The 17468-nt window shown below is 49.7% G+C and overlaps 1 protein-coding gene across 3 annotated transcripts in view; it reads left to right on the top strand.

The window, feature by feature from the left end:
- The window catches only part of ERCC3 (ERCC excision repair 3, TFIIH core complex helicase subunit), a 1429399-nt gene extending 1412457 nt beyond the window's left edge, over positions 1-16942 (top strand). For all 3 annotated transcript variants that reach the window (XM_085640927.1, XM_085640925.1, XM_085640926.1), the window contains one exon: positions 16469-16942. In XM_085640927.1, coding sequence (XP_085497053.1) covers positions 16469-16603 — 135 coding nt within the window. In that variant the 3' untranslated portion in view covers positions 16604-16942. The remainder of the gene's footprint in view (positions 1-16468) is intronic.
- Positions 16943-17468: the final 526 nt, after the last annotated feature.

The raw sequence follows: 17468 nt of genomic DNA, 5'->3' as shown, positions 1-17468 counted from the left end.
GTCAAAGATAACAGCTGTCCCTTTGTCAACTCTGTTCTTTTCTTTTTTTTTGATTGACTTAGTCCCGTGCACACGCACCCGCGTTTACCATCTATTCCATAATAAACTATCCCATTAAAAAATGTCCGCCACCTCTCGCGTGACTTAGACCTTCAATCCGATGGCACGACCTTAATCTGACATCACGCCATCGGAACAGAAACCAGTTTACACCTCCTTGCGCGGAAAACCGCCAGAGAAACCTTCTACACTTCCCTCTACTTGCGAGGAAGAGCGCGCGTCCTTGCTCCTGCCACACGCGAGCCTGGCGTCAGATCACCCTGACAACCAACTGCCCCCGGTAAGCTCATGCGGCAAAAAGATAAAAACTAAAGCAAATCTCTCTAATTTTACTAAAGAACACTAAATAAATAAATATTTCCATCAATTCTGTTCAAACGGCAAACAAACCGTGCTGAAAAGTCTTCTAATATTTAAATCTTAATAAACTAAATCAAACATACATACAACGCTTCCATAAATTAGAAGCAAACATTCAAAACACTCAACCACTCAAGACAAAATCAAACAAATACCAAACTTCTCAACTGGCATACAACCAAATTAAAATGGGGTACGTATCTGTACAGGAGCAGCTTTTAAAAGAGGATGAGCGTTCCGTGCTTGGAACATTTATTGTTTATGAAGGTCCAATTCTGGATTGTTTGGTGAAGTTTCTTTAAAGGGGCTGCTGTCAGGAGTGGCAATAAAAGATTATGGATAATGGTAGCCTCCGTTCTCGTAATGAAATCCTGTGTGTCCCCTGGACCCAGACCCTTTGTGCGACTCCTCATACGTTGGGCAAAGTTCTAGGCCAGGCCTCATCCCCTCTGGGCAGCGTCTGGCATGATGCCAGGTTCTTGGGATACGACTGCAGGCACCACAAAGCCATGGTCTGAAGCTCTGGGTTTGCAACAGCAGGTGTGCCTCAGACTATCATGCCGATCAAAGCGGAGTTCTGTCACTGATGATGGGGAGAGTTCAGTGCTATCTCTTTCTGCCTGTCAAACACTTTTTATCATAATATATTATCGGCAACGAATAGTGCTGCATCCTCATCGTCTGATGTACCAACCTCTACATCGTATGCAGTGTTCACTCCTCTGTAGCCAACAAATTAAGGGTCTGACTTGGATCATAGAGCCCATGTAGGAGCCAGCCCTGGAAATGTTTGCTATGTAAATTATACAGCAAACCACCTAAAATATTATAAAGTCTTATCAAAATTTAAACAAATTGTATTTCTTTAACATGGGGAAGCTTTGACTTTAATACTTTCACATTATAGCGCTGCACTGAGAGCTACTTAAATTGCTAGTTTTTAAACCTTGAACCCTTTGTGATCAAAGAGGCAAGACTGTTATCATTTAAACCCTGTCCATGTCTAAATTATTATTTAGCAACAATAGTGTATTAAATCAAACACAATGGCCTTTTGTACAATTGGTATTCTGAACTCACGTTTGAAAGTACTTTCATACACGATAATGAAGAAAAGGGAGTTTTGGTGAAATAAGATATATGCCTAAGATCAGACAATTTAGGCGAGGAAGACACAATTCTTTCAGGTTATCTGGTTTCAGTTCGTTCGAATCAGCGACTAAATAGTGCCAATTTGTCTTTAGTCATGTTAAGGCTTTCTCTTTACCTCTTTGTGAATTCTTGTACAGTTTTTATATAGCACAAACTCAGCCCAACTGTATTGGAGCTCTTTACATGGGCACCAGTTACATTGCACAAGGTAAGATATTTTTTATAGGTATAGGGAATTATATGTGATTTGTCAAGAATCACAGAATGGTGAGCAGACACCAAGACTCAAACTTGGTTCCCCAGTTACAAAGTCAGCAGCTGTGGCAGTAATGCCACATCCTGGGTAGAGGGAGGGTGCCAGGCGAAAGTCACATGAAAGCTCAGCTTGTTATGGGCACGAGAATCCAACAGGAACTCGAGGTGAGCCAGAGTCAGGCTTTAGGCTCAAGCTTTTCCGTGGCTCGCCCACCTTTACCCCTCAGCCCAAAACCAGTACCCAGCGGACAACACCTCAGTGAAATGACCTCCGAACTCCACTCCTTACTGCCATTACATTCACACCAACATTCTCAGAGCACTCCTTTCATTTCTTCCTGGATGCACCCTACTCCCATTGTTACATTAAAGGTTTATGGCTCACTTGATTTCAATAAATGTTCTCTAACATAAAGCACACACATGTCCATGGGCACTGTAACCACTAAACCTGTAAAAGAGTGCCTCACAATTTCCATTTTGGTGCAGCTACATTTTCTATTCGAAGCAGCAATATCCTGGGGGGTCTGACTGACTGGGTCTGGGAACAGTTTGTTTCATACACTTGCGCATGCGGTCGCACACTTTGCACGGGTGGTGGGCTGCTGGTCTCTGAGCTCATGACTGGGGCAAGGGGCACTCTCCATGTACTTTGCAGTGGGGGCCCCCCCTCAAGTTTTGTTACTCCATTGCTGTACCTTGATTACTGGCCGCTGAAAGCGGGCTCCATGCAGTCAGACATGGGCTTCCTGTGTGCGACAGTGGCATTTCTAACATCATTAGGGTTTCCCACAAACAAGCCAAAGTCCCACCTGATTCAGTCACAGAGGCTTCCATTCATTGGGGCAATCCTGGACACGGTGGAGTTCAGGGCTTTCCCTCAGCCTCAATGAGTCTGGGATATTCGGGTTATGATCCTGATAGTTCAGGCCCTATCCTGGATCCCTGTGAGGCTTTTTGGTCTCCAAGCCTAGCCTTGTACATCCTCCTTGTCATCTGCGCCAGATGGCACAGGTAAGCCCAGCAATAGAGCCTGAAATCCCAGTGGACTCGGCATCAAGCCTGCTTTTCTAAGCATGTCCCGGTCTTAAAGGAGATGGTCAAAGATCTGCAATGATAGCTGACCGATATCCTGTTGTCCTGCAGACCACACTTTCTTCTTCACCAAGATCGGACAGTGATTATGGATGCATCGCTTCTGGGTTGTAGGATGGGATGGTCTGCTGAAGGAATTGGAAATCAGAGGTCTCTGGTTTCCAGCAAGTGGCCACATGCACATCAGCCTTCTGGAGCTACGGCCCATCTGGACCGGTTGGCTTCCCTGTAGTTAGCAAGGTGAGGCTTGTTTAGGTTGTTACGGACAACCGTAGTCTGCCATATGGTACTACTACAAATAGTGACGAGTGAGGTCCTTTGCCATGTGCCAGGATGCTCGGTGTTTCTGGAGGTGGCTACTATAACAGACTATCATCCTGGTAGCCAACCATCTGACAGGGTCCCTGAATGCCAAAGCGAACAAACGGACGTCGTCCGGCAGATCACATATGGCACAGTGTGTATTCGACTATTGGGGAATGTCTAGCCAAGATCTTTTCTCTACCGTCAAAAACACGCAGTTTCCACAGTTCTGCATGTTGCACTTTCCTCAAGAGCACTCATTGGGAGATCCTTTCCTGAGTTAATAAAGTAAAGTTTGTAGATTTATATAGCGTGGCTTATCACCCGTGAGGGTATCCAGCACTGTCCACAGGCAGGGATGATTAAGTGATTTGCCTAGAATCACAGGATGTTGCGCCAACGTCAAGACTCGAACCCAGATCTCCAGCTCCCGAGTCAGCAGCTCCGGTCACTGTGCCACATCCTATCCTGGAGTTCTGAAGAAGATGAACAATGACCAAGCCCAAGTCATCCTAATTGCCCCTGATTGCAGTGTGGTACTTGGCTCTCCTGAGCATGAGCATCTCTCCTCCAATCAAGCTACCATTTCAGGAGGACCTCCTATCGCAGAAACAGGGTAAGGTGCTTTACCTAAACTGCTGCAATTTACATGGTGATTGAGCAGTGGCAATTGCCTGTATTTAATTTGCCATCAGAAGTGGTGGCTGTGATCCTCTCTGCCTGATACCCTTCCACCACATCCATCTATGCTAAACGCTGGGACTGGTTCGTAACCTAGTGTGATGCCTGGGACACTGACCTCTTACTAGTGAAGCTGTCAGCCAACCTTTGTTTGTTTTGTCTTCAACTCAGCAAGCCTTGCAGTGGCACCGTAAAAGGTATTTCTACATTTGCTGGACCAACCATCCATGTTCAAATTACCTGTTGTCTGTCAAACCTTCAATAAACCTCAAAATATGATCCCTCCCAAAATGTTTGTGATTCCCCAGTGGACCCTTAACTTGTTCTTGACATTCTTCATGTGTACCCCCTTCAAGCATATGCATAGTTGTTCGCTGTGTCTCCCGTCTCTAAAAATTCTTCTTCATTGTGATTTAGGCAGTTTGTCAAATGAGTGAACTGCTGGCATTTTCGTGAAATTACCATACAACATCATCTTTCCAGACGCATTTATGCTGAAATCTTATGTGGTATTCTTAGCAATTTTTTTATTTTCTTTCCGATGAACAGTCAAACACTGTACCTGTAGCTCTGCTCATTCACTTTCAGGGTGGTACTGAGTCTGTAATGATTAGTTTAGTGCAAACTATCAGCATATGAGACCACTGCTAGAAAAGTCTCCGGATCCAGTCTGGGGGGGGCGTATTTTTAAAGTGAGGAATCTTCAGCTAGATCGGATATCCACCAGACAGGGAGCATTAACTTCAATGGTGACTTCCACTCTGGCACCACAATCTACTCCAATCCCTTTGACATTGGCCCAGACACTAGCAGTACCAGAAGAGGACACTCTACCAATACCAGTGTCCGACTCTCAGTTGAAATCATCTCTCCTTGACCAATGTCACATCTCAAACTCACCCGACCCACCTGATCCACAAAAGTAAGATTGTGACAGAACACTGCCTCTACTGCAAAGTCGCCATCAGATGCTGCATCAACTTTTAGGCCCTTACACAGATTTAGCCAACCACCACTTGGGGATAACGTTCCCTCACATTTTGATGACGACAAACTATACGTGGATCTACAAGAGGTCTACTACCTGGATACTGGGGTAATTTCCCCTCAGCCCACCAGCGAAAAAGGGATTCCTTTCCTGAGGTGATTAGATGTTCAGTAAAGGTCTTGCACATTCAATTCCTCTCCCTGGAAGTTAAAACTAATGTACTTACTGAAGTTCGGCAGACTGACAAGGCCAGTCTGAGCCCTAACTGTTGTCTATAAAAGCACTTACAGCCACATTAATTAACACCTGGTCTACGCACTGTTCTTATCTGCTGGTGAACAGACAGTCTCAAGTTAACCCTGATTTTTTGACTCAACATCCTACTCCAGAGAGTCTGATGGTACAGGCTTCCACCAGTAAAGTGAACCCGATTTCATTTCCCATAGCACCCCACCCCCAACTCCTACCCACCACTCCTGAGAATCAGAGTATTGAGGCATTCACAAAACATATTGGCCTGCTTAGCCTTAAGGTCACTCAGTGTCAGTTGCCTACTCTGATGTTACACACACGCCCTCTGGGACTTGGTCTGTGAGATCATGCTGTTAGTCACGGAGGAGTTTCCGGCCTCCCTGGCTGAAACCATTCAGGATTTAGCTAGATTGGTAGTTTGTTCTAGCCTGGACACCACCGATTCCTTGGGACAAACAGTCCGCACTAATGCTCATTCACCATGCATAGATGAAGTCTACCTGCTGTGTAGAGATGTCCAAGCAGCTCTTATGGAGATGCTTTTCAATGGACATCCCCTATTTGTTGTGAAGGCTGCCTCTGCCTTGGAAAGCTTCAAAGCGAGCCAAGCCACAGCACTTTATTTGGGTATTCTAATGGCATTTCAACCTCTGCCAGACAGTTTCCTCAACAAATACGACCCTTTTGGGGCTACTCACGAGGTTTGGCATACAGGCAATGCCAGGGCCCCCTGTCCCCGCAACAGTCAACCCAGTCCTTTTGGGTTTGGGGATGGGAGGTCAATGTGCAGGTCCGCAGGGAAAGATCTTCCGAGTCCTCCTCTCCTGCGGCATCAGCGTCCAAACCACTTTAGTTTGCTCTTAGTGGCTCACAACCAACTTATAGGAGGCAGGATCAGGCATTTTTGGGGATGCCAGTTTTCCCCTACCTCGAAGACTGTCTGTTGAATGTGGGCATACATGTCAGTCATTGACCAGCTCCAGACGATGGCAAACCTCTTGACATCGCTGGTGTTTGCAATAAACGTGCCAAAGTCACGTCTAACTTTTTCACAGATGTTTCTTTTCATAGGAACTCTTTTAGATGCAGTGAAGTTCAGGGCCTTCCTCCATCACAATGAGTCTGGGACAGTTGGGCTATTTTCCCAAAGTTTCAGCCTCGGCCCTGGGTCTCAGTGAGAGTGATTCTCTTCAACTATGCCAGGTGACACATGCAGGCTCTGCAGTGGAAACTGAAATCTCAGTGGGCCCAAGCACCAAGAAAACCTGTTGAATTTCATCCAGGTTTCTGAAGAAATTGCAGTGGTGGCTGCCTGATAGCAGTTGGACTAGAAGCAGACCCCTTTCCCTACCCCACCAGAGCTGATGCTGGTGACTTGTGTCATTACTGGGTTAGGGAGGTTATCTGGGGAGATGGAGATCAGAGGACTCTGGCAGAAATCCAGCTCAATATCAATCTGTTGAATTTGCCGGCCATTTGCCTGATTTGAAGGCCTTCAACAGAAGGCGAATGCAGGTTCTGAAGGACAACACAGCGCCATGTAGTATTGTAACAAGCAGGGCAGAGTGGTGTCCTGTGGCTGGAGACTCTGTGTCTCAGGATGGAGCATCAACGCATAACAAATAATAAACAACCTTGGAGGGTGGGTTAGATCATAAAAGCCAGAGCCAGTGAGCTGAGCCAGATCACAAGGTGAAAGAGCGCATCTTCTAACATTGAGTCTAACCCCTGTCTACAACTTTTCGCCACCGTCAAAGACCACAGCATCAAAACATTTGCACCCTGGAGTTTCCAAGAAAACTCCCTGCATGAGATGCATTCTGCTAGAGTGGAGCACAGGACTCCTGTGTGCCTTTCCGCCTCTCCTGCCCTAGTTTCAGAAGATGAGGAATGACCAGACCCAAATCATACTATTGGTTCTAACAAAACTAGTGGCTGCAGATTGGACCAGGAGAGTGTTGCAACAGAATCTTCTGGGCATAAGCATCTGTCTTCTGATCAGGCTTCCACTTTAGGGCTATCTTTTGTCACATCTACAGGGCAGGGTTCTGCACCTGGGCATACACAATCTAGACCTTCAAGATTGAGGGGTAGCATTCGATCTCCCTCCCGAGGTTGTCGATGTTATCTTTGCTGTGCGGTGTCCTTCTACAATGTCCATTTATGTCAGTGGCTTGCCATTTGTAGCATGGCATAGAGCCCACATCAGAGACCGGTTGCATGACAAATTGTTGGATGCCTTATTCGTTCTTTTGTCTTTTGCTTTCCTCGTGTGTACTCCCTTCAAGTCGATGCACAGCCATTCTCCACGTCTTTGGACAGTAAAAATGGTATTCCTTGTCATAATTGATGCAGCTCGCCGCATGAGTGAGCTCCAAGCTCCACTTTTTTCCAGATAAACTGGTGTTGAGGACCTGGGTGGCCTTTTTGCCAAAAGTGATGACTCTTCTTCACATTGTGCAATGCTCACTTTGCCACTGGATTCAAGCTAGCCTGGCTGATGAGGGGTGTTACCCGGAACCGGTCCCAGGATGCTTGTTTCCGGTTCAGGGAAGACCTGGCTTTGCAGTTCGGGCTGGACTGTTCCCATGAGGCACAGGGTCAAGACTGATTTGCATATCGCTGGGTCTGAACTGAGGTGGCAAAGTGAGCTAAAGAATGATGATGGATTCAAGCCAGATCTGTGACTGGGGGTGAGTGTCTGAAAAGTTTCAGCGCTCCGTCCATCATCTCCTTGTGTTTGCTTTGTTTGCCCTAAGTTGGCAGGGTATGCCCAGACGTTGGTCCCTTGCTCACTTTGCCACTGGATTCAAGCTAGCCTGGCTGATGAGGGGTGTTACTCGGAAACCGGTCCCAGTATGCTTGTTTCCGGTTCAGGGAAGACCTGGCTTGGCAGTTCGAGCTGGACTGTTCCCATGGGGCACAGGGTCAAGTCTGATTTGTATATAGCTGGGTCTGAACTGAGGTAGTGGAGTGAGCTAAAGAATGATGATGGATTCAACCCAGATCTGTGACTGGGATGAGTGTCTGAAGATTTTCAGCCCTCTATCCATCATCTCCTTGTGTTTGCAATCCATCACCATACCAACAATCTTTGCTCTGACTCACCCCTTGAAACCGTAAGAGAGACTCCATCTGCTGAACCCCAAAGGTGCCTTGAGTTTTTACATTGAGAGCACCAAAGAAGAAACATTGGGTGGATGATCAGCTTTTTGGGGGGGGTTCTCTAGGGAAAAGAAAGGTGGGGTAGAAAAGGACTTCTTCATGGTGGATGGTCCTGCATTAATACCTGCTATCTATTGGCCAAGAAGCAGCCTCCAGAGGGACTGAGGGTTCTTTTAACCAGGGTCAAAACTGCTACCACTACGTTGGCACGTGAAGTACCTATTCTTATTTATTTTTTTTGTAAATATATTTATTGATTAACCTTGTACAATACTTCTGGAATACATCAATCAGGACCTTCCGCATACATAGCAGTACTCTAAGATAAAATACTCCTTGTACACTCAAGCCTTTTCGTGGTCTATAGAATAGAGCCATTGTCGTCTGAACACATTGTAGCAGCCTGCAACATACCACCCACTAACTGTACCATCGTCTTTTCATAGCAAAGCGGCACATAACCATGCTTATATCAGTAAGTCCACTCGGAAGTTCCATTTCGCAAGCAAAGAAAAGTACGCAGTATCCTAAAACCTACCCCTTGTTAACTTCTCTCCTCCCTCTTACCCCCCCTTCCCATAACTCCCCTGGCATGACTTGTTGAGCGAATACATCATAAGGTCTTCAGTTTTGCTCGTACTTGCATCTTCCACAGTTGTAAGGTGCACTTCAAACTTCCCCAGCTCAGGACTACTAACAAGCTGAGCAGAGCAACCATCCATTCACCCCAGAGTCATTCTAACCAGGCCCAGAGGAGGGTATGTTGTGCGGGTCGCTAAGCTCCGATCCTACCTCACTATCCGATTCCATGGGTTTCAGAAGCTCTGCTAAAGCCCTCCAGGCCCGGGGCGAGTCCATTGCCTTATCGCTATGAGCGCGGGTAGCCGCCTGCAATCTAAGAACCGTTTCACATTCCACCCACCGAATGAATTCCGCCCTCCATTTCTGAAATCTCGGTCCTCGCTGCGCCTTCCAATTAATTGTAATCTCTCGCTTGGCCAGTACCAACCCCAGATCTATAAATTTACTAGTTATTTTTGTCCTCGAGGTGTTGGGAAACCAGTGCAGCAAGCAAGGGGCAATACCAAATTCAATCTCCCTGTCCGTGATCTCACACAGTAAGGACCACATTTCCTGCCAATAGCCCCCTATCCGAGGGCAACTCCACAGCATGTGGCGAAAGTCAGCCCCCTCGGCCTGACACCTAGGACAGCTCGCCGTAAGCGTGTGAAAATACTGTTGGATTTTAACAGGGGTAAGGTAAGCCCTGTGCAATATGAACAGTTGGATCTGCTGGAATCGGGCGTTTCTAGAACATTTCCAGGGCCTCTCCAACACCTCAGCCCATATTTTATCAGGTATTGCGCCCTCAATATCCTCCTGCCATTGCTGCTTCAACCGATCAAGGGGGACCAACCTTTCACAGGTCATCCAACGGTATAAGCACGTGACCGCTTTGATGTCGCCAGCCGCCAGTACCACGTATTGGCAGGCCATGGATGTTCCAGGCTCAGACAACTCTCCCCTCCACCGTCGCTGAATAGCCGACACCAGCGCCGCGTGCAGCAGGTAGTCCCCGCGAGGGAGATCGTACCGGTCGCGGAGAGTCTCGTATGGCAACTGTACATTGTCTTCATAGAGATCCCCCACAGTCATCAGTCCAGAATCATTCCACCGCGCCAGCGCCGACCAGTTGCCCCCATGGGGCAACTGCTGACACATCAACAACGGGATCTCAGGTGCATACGGGCACAAGATCCGCGCCCTCTGTTGACTCCTATTCCAACATAACCTGAAGGTCCGTACCTCACTAGAGAGACCCCCGAGGCGCATCGGTTGTTGCATGACAATCCCGGACAGTAGACATGCTGGAATCCGTCCCCTCGGAGCTTCCCCCACCCCCCGAAACTCCCTAGCCACCGCCTTGGTCAACCACTGTAACTGAGCGGCTAAGTAGTAGGTCTCCAAATCCGGGACTGCTAACCCCCCCTCCCCCGTGGTCTCATCAGCGTGTGCAAGGCCACCCTACGCCTGCCAGCAAGCCACAAGAACCCCGTTGTCATCTGCTGGAGTCTCTTAAATGTCGCCTCAGGGATCCACACCGGAAGCGTCCGGAAATAATATAGCAAGAGGGGAAGTGCCACCATCTTGAGGAGCGCCACTCTCCCCGACAAGGACAACGGCAACGTCTTCCAAAAGTCCATACTGCTCTGGAGACCCCTTATCGCCCTACCGATATTCCCGTCCACCAAGTCTTTTTGGTCGTGGTAGATTTGCGTCCCCAGATAGGACATGCAGGTGTAGACCCACTGTACTCCCTCTGCGCTGCGAGGCCCCTCCGCCCTCTTGGATCAATTCACTTTCAGTGCCGCCAAGTCTTCCATACTTTGAAGCAGACACTTGGCTCCCTTCAACTCCCCTTTAGTATCAGCTAAGAACAAGAGGAGATCATACGCATACAGAGCTATAAAATGAGTGTCACCATGTACCTGAAGGCCCCTGAACCAACTCCCCGTTCGAGCCTGAGCCGCCAGCGGCTCTATGGCCAACGCAGACAGTAGCGGGGATAGAGGACACCCCTGTCGCGTCCCCCTACCCACCGCACAGGGAGATATTATACCCCCTGATTTAGTTCTGGCCGTAGTGTCCTTATACAACGACGACGTCCAAGCCACAAACCGTTCCCCCAACCTGAAAGCGCACAGAACCCGGAATAGATATGGCCACTCCAGGCTATCAAAGGCCTTTTCTATGTCAACCGAAAATATGGCAGCGTCGCGCGATGCATACGTATCAGCCTCCAATACACGTATCAGCCGGCGAACATTACCCGCCGTGGTCCGCTTGGGGATAAACCCCGCCTGGTCCGCATGAACCAGCCGGGTCATGTACGGCAAAAGTCGAGAGGCCAACATTCGGCTCAATATCTTATAATCGGTGGTAAGCATAGACAACGGCCGATAAGCAGCTACATCGGTGGGGGCCTTCCCAGGCTTCAATAACGGGATTATGAGCGCCTCACGTGTCGTGGCAGGGAGCCGGCCCAGCTTCCACGCCTCATTGTAAAGAGTCACCAACCGAGGGGCCAACAGCTCAACGTAAGATGCATAGAACTCGATCGGTAAACCGTCCACCCCCGGGGTCTTCCGGCGCGCCATGTGTTTGATGGCTCTTCGCACTTCCCCCAGCGTGATCTCACGGCCCAACACATCCGCGTCCACTCTGTCTAAGGTCGGCATGTCCCCCCCCCAGCTAAGAATTCCCCCAATCGGCCCTCGTCTAATTCCACTCTGCTGGAGTACAGGTCCTCATAATAGCCAGCAAAAAGGCGATTAATGCCCTGTTGGGTGTAGCACACCCCCTCGATTGGGTCGTCTATCGCCAATATAGGGGACGCCTGATGTAAGGGGTTCGCAAGCCAGGCCAATAACGTACCAGACTTATCGTGCTCAGCATGGGTGCGCACCAAATGCTTCTTATAATCATAGCATCGTAATTGCTCAACCCCCACCGCCACAGCCTCCCGGGCCTCCAGTACCTCTCCCTGTCCCTCTGGCTGTTACGGGCGAACACGCTCCAATTCACGCAGGCGTTGGTCCGCTGTCTCTATATCCTGAAGAAGAACTTTCCGGGCCCCTATCTTTTGAGCTATACATAGCCCCCGTACTACCACTTTAAACGCGTCCCATTCTACAGCCAGTGAGGAAGCGGAACCAGCATTCTCTCGGAAGTACTGATCCACCCCTTCCCCAATTGCCCCTTGAAAGACCGGATCCTCCAGCAACTCCGGATTCAGTCGCCACGTCGGAATCGCCGAACGCTGTTGGACCCAACACAACCGCAGCAATAGCGGGTTATGATCTGATATCGTTCTGGTCAAGTATTCACTATGTTGAACCGCCACATGCAAGTCAGGGGAGCACAGGATCGCATCTATCCGAACATGCAACTCATGGAGCGGAGAGAAAAAGGAATAGTCCCTCTCGCCTGGGTGGTGCTCCCTCCATGTGTCAACCAACCCCCATCGCGCTTGCCAAGTCCCTCGAGCCCTAGCTACCCCCACAGATGGCGCTGTCAGGAGTGGGAGATGAGATATATCCATTGCAACGTCCGTCACTGAGTTGAAGTCACCCCCGAGCATAATTGGACCAACCAACCAAGAAGCCAATCTACGGGACAAAGTAAAAAAGGCCTGCTGTTCAGTGTTCGGGGCATAAACGCTAACCAACGTGACATCCCTGCCGTCCAGGCGACCTTGCACCACTACATAGCGCCCCTCTGGGTCTACAAGTTGCTGCGACATCTGAAAAGGGACCCCAGCTCTTATTCACACCAACACCCCTTCAACACCCCTTGCGCAAATGCAGAGTATAAAGTATAGTAAACCTGACCTCTCCATCTACACCTCAGCGCTAGCCCCTCCGAGCCCGTGATATGCATCTCCTGCAGGAATGCTATCTGTACTCCCCTCCTCACCAAATAGTCATGGACCTTATGTCGTCGGCTCATGGTATGCAGCCCTCTAACATTCCATGTTATACACCATAAGTCCTTCAGTGACCCCATGGAATCTGATATACCCGGCGCCTCGTCAAGTAATCACAAGTGTCATGCCAGAGACCTTGGTGAACATACCCCAACTCACAAACCCCCCACCCAAGGACAGTGACTTTACAACTAGTACCCATCCAAACAAAGTTACAAACTTTAACCATTAAGCAAAATCCCCTGACTACCTCAGAGGTAAGGGTGGTCGCAGCCATCGCAGAACCGGCCCTGCAACCATTCAGATGGCGCCAGCCGCATATAACCAGGCTACCTCCTCAGACTCGCCTCACCCAACACACAATCCGCGACTGTTGCCTAGGCATCCACCTCATCCCAACCGCCCTATCCCAGGATCAAATTATGTCATCCACGCTTTGGGGTGTAATCACCGGGAGCTTCGTGCTACTAACAGTAGATGAATCCGTTCCACTGTCTGCAGTATCTTCATCAGATCCCCCCTCCCCAGTGATCAAGGGCGGGCTAGCAGAGCCCAATACTGACTCCACTGCCCGCAGAGCAGCCGCCCTCTCCAATCCCGCCTGTACGACAGAGGGCCCTGTCCGGGGTCCCTGCCTCGGCCGCTGCAACCTACGCCCACCGGTCAGTCCACCGCGGGCGCTATCCTCTCCCAGCCATCCCCGGCCGTCAAGCCACTCGTGTACCTCTCCAGCCACTCCCAAGCCTCCGCAGGAGTATCAAAGAAATGAGACATGTCCTTAAGAGTTACTCGCAACCTCGCTGGAAACAGGAGAGAATACTGCAAGTTCTCTTTTCTCATCGCCTTCTTGACCTCCAAGTAGGAGGCCCGTCGTCTCTGCACCTCCAGGGTGTAATCTGGGAAGAGTGTGACTCTGCTATTATCCACTGCAAAGGGCCCCACCGTTCTCGCCCTCTGTAGCAGGAAGTCTCGGTCGCGGTAATGCAGCAATCGAGCAATCACCGGTCTCGGCGGCCTGCCCGGCTCGAGTGGTCTTGCCGGAACCCTATGGGCCTGCTCCAGCGTATAAAAGTCCGATAGCCCCTCAGGCGCCACCACCGTTTTAAGCCATGCCTCTAGGTAGGCCACCATGTCGGCCCCCTCCACTCCCTCTGGCAGGCCCACCACTCTGACGTTGTTCCTCCGGTTCCTACCTGCCGCATCGTCCGCTCTACGTTCCAGAGAGGTCACCCTCGCTGTGAGAGCATGCAGCTGCTGGGTCGCGTCTTTGGTGGCCTGGAGCAACTCAGCAATGCTAGTTTCGGCGTCGTTAACCCTCCCCGCCAACTTCTTGTGCTCATCGCGTAATAGTCTCAGCCCCACAGCCACCGTAGTGATGTCCTGATGAAGTGTGGCTTTAGTGTCTGTTATGGCCGCTAAGATCTCCTGAAGCTGCTTCTGTATAGGGTCCCCAGCCGCCTTCTGTGGCAAGTCTGCCGCTGCATCCTCCGAGTCACGGCCCGAGTCCGCGACTCTGGGCCTGGGCTTGCCCATTACGTCAAATCAGGAATCTCGGCTCTATCGGAGGTACCCACTATCCGCAGGGCCGAGTCCACCGATCTCCACCACAGCCCTCTCCTCTCGTGGCGCCGCGTCAATTCAGGGGCCCCCAGCAGCAGGTGACCACAGGGCCCCACACCTTTTCGCAACCCGTGTTCCACGTCGGCCGGACCCAGGGGAAGGATCTCGTCGTTGCCCCCAATCCTCAACTAGTCCGGTCCACTCCCCAGACCGCTGCTGGACCCCAGAAGAGCAACCACGCCAGAGGCACCCGTGGAGTGCATCCAGGGCAGCAGCACCTCCACGTCGCTCAGCCCTTCCGAGCCCGCAGTCCGCCTTCCACGCTGTAGGCCTCCTTCTTCGGACCCAGGGATCAGCAGCCGGCGCTCCGTACACAGGCAGCTCCGCAGCTGCAGTCCCAGTCCGTGATCGTCTCCCACCACAGCTCTGGTCTTCGGCCCCAACACACAGCTGGCGTCACTCGCCTACGAGGCCCTCAGCGTCATTGCCCCCAAGGCGCTAGCACAGCGAACAATGGCAGGGCGATCCCCGCCGATCAGGAGGCCATCAGACCCTTGCCATCCAAATCCCAGTCGCCCCGTAGGCTGGACCCCCAATCAGGCAGCGCCACCGTGCTCCATTGCTCACTCGTCCCCTTCCGGCCCGACTCACCGCCGCAATTCGGGGACAGGGCAATACGCTCTCCACTCTCTCTCGGGCAGCCGCTAGCAATGTCCAGCTCCCAGCCGTCCTCTCCCCGGAAGCCCCTCACAGCGCTCTCCGCCTCCGGTCAGTACCACCCAGGAGGGAGACAAAGGGGGACAACCCCGCTCCTCCAAGCAGGCTCCCAGTCAGTCTCCAGCAGAAAGCGGCACCACGTCCACGCCGCAGTGAGCCACCAGCTTCCCCAAATGCCGTCTCCGTCGTCGGCAGGGGGGAGGGGCGCCGCTCCTCGCGTCTCCTCAACCGCTCCGTAATCTCCCGGTCCCCAGCGCCGCTGACCAGCTCCGAGGGCCCCTCAAACTCGCCAGGCTCCCCCACCGCCACATCCAGGCTCGCGGAGGCTGGCAGATCAGGATACGTCCCTTTCGAGGAGCACTCAGGGGGACACAGGCCGCATCCCCGGGCTCGCGTAAACTCGCCTCACCGGGCTGGCGACTCCGGAACCCCGTCAGGCAGCAGGAGACCGCCAATGAAGCCCACGGAGCCTCCAGTCATCCACGATGTGTGTGGGACCTCAGTCGCTCTCCGATCGTTCCTGCAGGCGTCCAATAGAAGGTAAATTCAGGATTTTAGCGGCTAATCGGACGGAGCGGAAGAAGCTCACGTCCTGCCGGCCATGCTGCTTGGCCACACCCCCCTTGAAGTACCTGTTCTTATATCCATCAGGCTGCGCAGTGGGCTTCAGTGCACATTTTCGCAAAGTACAATACATTGACAGCCTTAGGAAGATCATTTTGCCTGTTTAGTCCTGCAGGACTTTTTGGTCTGATCCAATTCCACAGACCCTCTACCTTGGAAGGTTCTGCTTTGTGATCTATTTTAAAGGTGAGGACTCTGCTGGTAGATTTATCCATCGAAAGAACAAGTAACATGCCTCCAGTAACACTCTCTTTCTGGTGGAGATTCTGTTTAACCACACATTTGCATTGCCCTCCCACCTCCCTGTTTTGCGGAATGGTCTCTTTTTGCCACCTAAAAATGTTGCAAGTCATTTTGTGAGTCAAGAACGAAAATGACATCAACGTGAAGGGTTGCCACCATATGCAGCTCCTCTCCGTCACTTCCACTTCAAAACGGAGTCACTGTTACTCGTCACAACAGCCACCTTCCAGCACACAGGAACATTGCTGTGAACGCTTTTTAGATCCAATCTAGCTGTTAGAGAGAATATCTATCCTGAAAGGCGTTACCGAAGGTAAACAACATGTTCATTTAGTTCACTTATGAAATTCGTGCCCACAGCACAGCTCAATCAAATACAATTTTAAGTATACAAATGTTTAAAATGATAGGTTCTTATCCATTGTTCACCCAGCACAGGGCTGTTTAAACAGTATTATTCCTCAGTCAAATGCTTGAGTTTTTACTTTTTCAAGAGAAACATAACACATATTGTTTTTTTTCTACAGATGAATCGTCGCACTGGTACAATGAGCTCAATGTCTGGGGCAGATGATGCCGTTTACTTTGAATACCAAGCTGCTAAAAACAAGGCTTCTGGTGGCAAACATGTCCACCCTCTTTTCAAACGCTTCCGAAAATGATCGACAACACTACAACTGAAAGGAAATATTTCTTTTTTGTATGTGAGGGTTGCGGGGCTCTATGAAAATAGTAGAGTCTGTTTAATATATATACATCGATCACAAAGCGATGTAAACCAACAGTTTCACTGTTAGAGACAAATTAAACACATTCAGTTTAATAGACCGTATGTCTGCTCTTCATGAATTGAAGGTTTATTTTTTAAATAATAATGATGACTTGGGTGTAAAGTTTCTTTGTAGACATGTTTTCAGATTCTGTACCGTGTACCCTAAAAGAAAAGATACTGCTTTCTCTCTGAAGACAATAAAGGTTTGCCTATTTTTATGGTACTCACATTTGATGACGTTATCTTGTATTTGTGTAGTGCACAATTGAGATGTTTGTTGCATCCGTTGAATTTTCCAGTAGGGGTTGAAAACCAATAATTGGAAAGGTGCATTTATCGAGGATGGCCTGTGTGGCCATAGTGAGTGTGGTGCTTAGAGGAAAGAGATATGTTCCAATATTACTGCTTCAAATTTGCTGCTGAAGCGGTGTCTATATGTTTTAGAGTTGTGTTAGGTGGTTATACACTGCCAACATTTAGGGGGTTGTTCTTACTTTCATACTTTTAAAATTGAAGGGACTTGCCTTTGTGATAAATTTAGTGTAAAGAATGAATTGGTTCTGTTATTGGGGGAATGTAGCAGTGAAGCTTTAGGAGTTCTCAGTAATGACCGATGCTTTATGTATTTGTGGTTGCCAAATAGATGTGAACTGAATAGTGTAGGTGCTGGAAATTATTAACAGCCAAGCTCATAGAACACTCTGGAACAAACCCTTTGGTGGTTCTTTGTTTTCTAAGTGCAGTATTTTTACCTG

The sequence above is a fragment of the Triturus cristatus genome, chromosome 2_2 (assembly GCF_964204655.1).
Source record: "Triturus cristatus chromosome 2_2, aTriCri1.1, whole genome shotgun sequence".
In the NCBI taxonomy this organism is placed as follows: Eukaryota; Metazoa; Chordata; class Amphibia; order Caudata; family Salamandridae; genus Triturus; species Triturus cristatus.
This window is presented reverse-complemented; position numbering and strand designations above follow the sequence as displayed.